General features: G+C 53.8%; 1 protein-coding gene across 1 annotated transcript in view; it reads right to left on the bottom strand.

Moving 5' to 3' along the window:
- The window catches only part of FAM83A (family with sequence similarity 83 member A), an 11,527-nt gene that overhangs the window by 5,716 nt on the left and 3,048 nt on the right, over nucleotides 1–2,763 (bottom strand). Inside the window, exon 2 of the mRNA XM_015566293.1 lies at nucleotides 6–121. Coding sequence (XP_015421779.1) covers nucleotides 6–121 — 116 coding nt within the window. The remainder of the gene's footprint in view (nucleotides 1–5; nucleotides 122–2,763) is intronic.

The raw sequence follows: 2,763 nt of genomic DNA, 5'->3' as shown, positions 1-2,763 counted from the left end.
AGAGCGGCACGCCTCCCTGGGCCAGCAGCACGCAGACCAGCACCCCGCGCTTGTTGGCCGCCTCCAGGATGTCACAGAAGATCTCCACGTCCGTGAACACGTCCATCAGGATGGCCAGGACCTGGGCCGGGGCGAGGGGGCAGATACCAGAAGGGTCAGATCCAGTGCTAACGGGTTTCAGCGGAACTTGGTCTGTGGGCCTGGGAGAGCTGGTCCCACGGCGCTGTCAGAGGGAAGGGAGTGCTCACAGCCCTTGAGATTTCCTGAGCGAGTTCTTCGTCCATGTGAGGACACAGCGAGATGCTGTCCGTGAGCCAGGATGTGGGCTCTCACCGGACACTGCCTTGGTCTTGGACTTCCAGCTTCCAGAACTTCTAGCCGGTTTTGCTCAGTGGATAGAGCATTGGCCTGCGGCCTGAAAGTTCTGGGGTTCGATTCCGGTCAAGGGTACATACCTCGGTTGCAGGCTCCATCCCCCTCCATAGTCAGGGCTTGTGTGGGAGGCAACCAGTCAACGTGTCTCTCTCACATTGATGTTTCTCTCTGTCTTTCCCCCTCCCTTCCACTCTCTAAAAATCAATGGAAAACATCCTTGGGTGAAGATTTAAAAAACAATATTGAGGATTCCAAAGAGCTTTGGTTTATGTGAATTATGGCTATTGATATTTATCATGTTAGAAACTAAATGTGAGGACATTTTAAAGCGCTTATTTATTAGTTACTCTAAAACAATGAATATTAGTTACTGAAAACAATATTAAACCCAGTACGTTAATATAAATAACCATTTTAATAAAAAATAACGATAGCGTCTGAAACAACAACAGAATGTCGTGAGCGGAGTGTTGTCAATCTCTGGCGTCTGGCTGCACGGGAGACAGCTGGCCTTGCCTGTCTGCTTCCGCAGCAATCTGTTGTGTGTGTTGTTTGGGTGGAAGTATGTGAAGAGAAACTGCCTCACACAGATAAGTGGCTAAAAAGGGAGGACCCTACAGACCCGCTTGGAAGGGTCCGTGGCCACACGGGGAGGATGTGTTGATCACGGTTTGTGGTTTTTGTGTGTTATGATGCGTTGACATTCCAGAGCTGCTGATTCCTAGAGATAGCACACCCAACCACCCTCTTCTTTTTTAAAAAAATATATTTTATTGATTTCTTACAGAGAGGAAGGGAGAGGGATGGAGAACTAGAAACATCGATGAGAGAAACATCGATCAGCTGCGTCCTGCACATCTCCTACTGGGGATGTGCCCGCAACCAAGGTACATGCCCTTGACCGGAATCGAACCTGAGACCTTTCAGTCCGCAGTCCGGCGCTCTATCCACTGAGCCAAACCCGTTAGGGCCCACCCTCTTCTTTAATTCACACACAACAGCCCCCTAAAAAGCCCCTGCCCTTAATCACCCGGGCAGGGCCGGGACCATGAGGGACCCTCTGTAGCCCAGAGCCTGCCAACCTGACCCAGACTGGCCAACCTCAGACTGTTCACTGCGCCCTCCTTGTCTCCTGCAGAACCACAACCCAGGCTCCTGTCCGTGCTGTCTGCTTGCCGCCCTGCCTCCTGACCGCCCTGGTGCTTCCCGCGTGGCCCCTGAACTCCTTCCTCCTGGTCTGAGCAAACCTCAGGTGGGAACCCTAATCAGCGTATGCCGGACGGTCAAGGCCAATTTGCCATGCGCTTGCGTGCAGGTGAGGATGTAACCTGTTCATGTTAACGTAGCACGAGCATGTATCACTCATTGGCACGAGGCCTCTTTTGTTTGAGCGTGTATATAAGTTGCCACTGACCAGCCAGGTGGGCTGGCCGCTTTGTGGGGCTGCTTTTGTGGGGCGGCTTGGAAGAACTACTTTGTCTGGTGGCTCCTGCAGTAGCAATGGCTACTTGGTCTACAATGAAATCTCTCCTGTATGTGCCTATGACTTCTCATGCCTTCTCCATCTCATACCTGGCATCCTACACAGGACTGTTGCTCCCTCTTTGGCCAAAGTGTAAGGCAGAGCTGCTGTGGCCGCTAGCGTCTGATCCTTGTTCCCGCCCTCATCACTCCCGATGATGGCCCACCGGTAGGATGGTGTGTCTCCCCACCTCCCGGACCCTCGGCTCTCGCAGACCTGGCCTTTGTGCCGGACACTCCCTGGGCCTGGAATGCCTCTCCCTCCCCTCTCTGCCTGGCAGACTCTTACTCAGCCTTTGAGACTCAACTCAGAGGCCACCTCTCCGTGAAGCCTGCCTTAGTCACCTTCCTGTCTGCTTCCAGGCACAGAGGTTGCTCAAGCTCAGGCTGCCACCACCAGTGGATTCCTCACCCCCACCCCAACCCCGTTCTCCTCTCCTCTCCTTCCTCCCGGGGCAGCGGAGCTCCCCAAAGGGAAGGAGGCTCCGTGTGCTCTACCCTCCTGGCTTGGCTGACAGAATTGCAGGCACCCTGCTGGCATGTGGCCAGGCTGTGTCCTCGATCAGGGCCGTAGTGGCTGCCACTGTCAGCTGCAGCTCCTCCTGCCCAGGTGCACAGGTGACTCAGGCACAGGCTGTAGATGCCCACTCCGCCCGCCCAAAGCCCAGGGGGCCAGGATGGACTCCAAGGGAAGAAATGTGTCACCTGCAAACATTCTCCCCCTGCCTCTCATCACTTAGACGTTAAATTTTGGTTACGCTGAAAAGAACTCAAAAAAGAACGAGCTGATATTTAAGCTCACGTTTTTGTTGGGGTTCCAAGTTTAATGCTGTGTGAAATCCAAAGGCTCCACGAAAAGCCCCCAGG

The sequence above is a fragment of the Myotis davidii genome, unplaced genomic scaffold (assembly GCF_000327345.1).
Source record: "Myotis davidii unplaced genomic scaffold, ASM32734v1 scaffold200, whole genome shotgun sequence".
Classification (NCBI taxonomy): Eukaryota; Metazoa; Chordata; class Mammalia; order Chiroptera; family Vespertilionidae; genus Myotis; species Myotis davidii.
The sequence above is the reverse complement of the archived record's forward strand: the minus strand, read 5'-3'. Positions and strand labels throughout refer to the sequence as shown.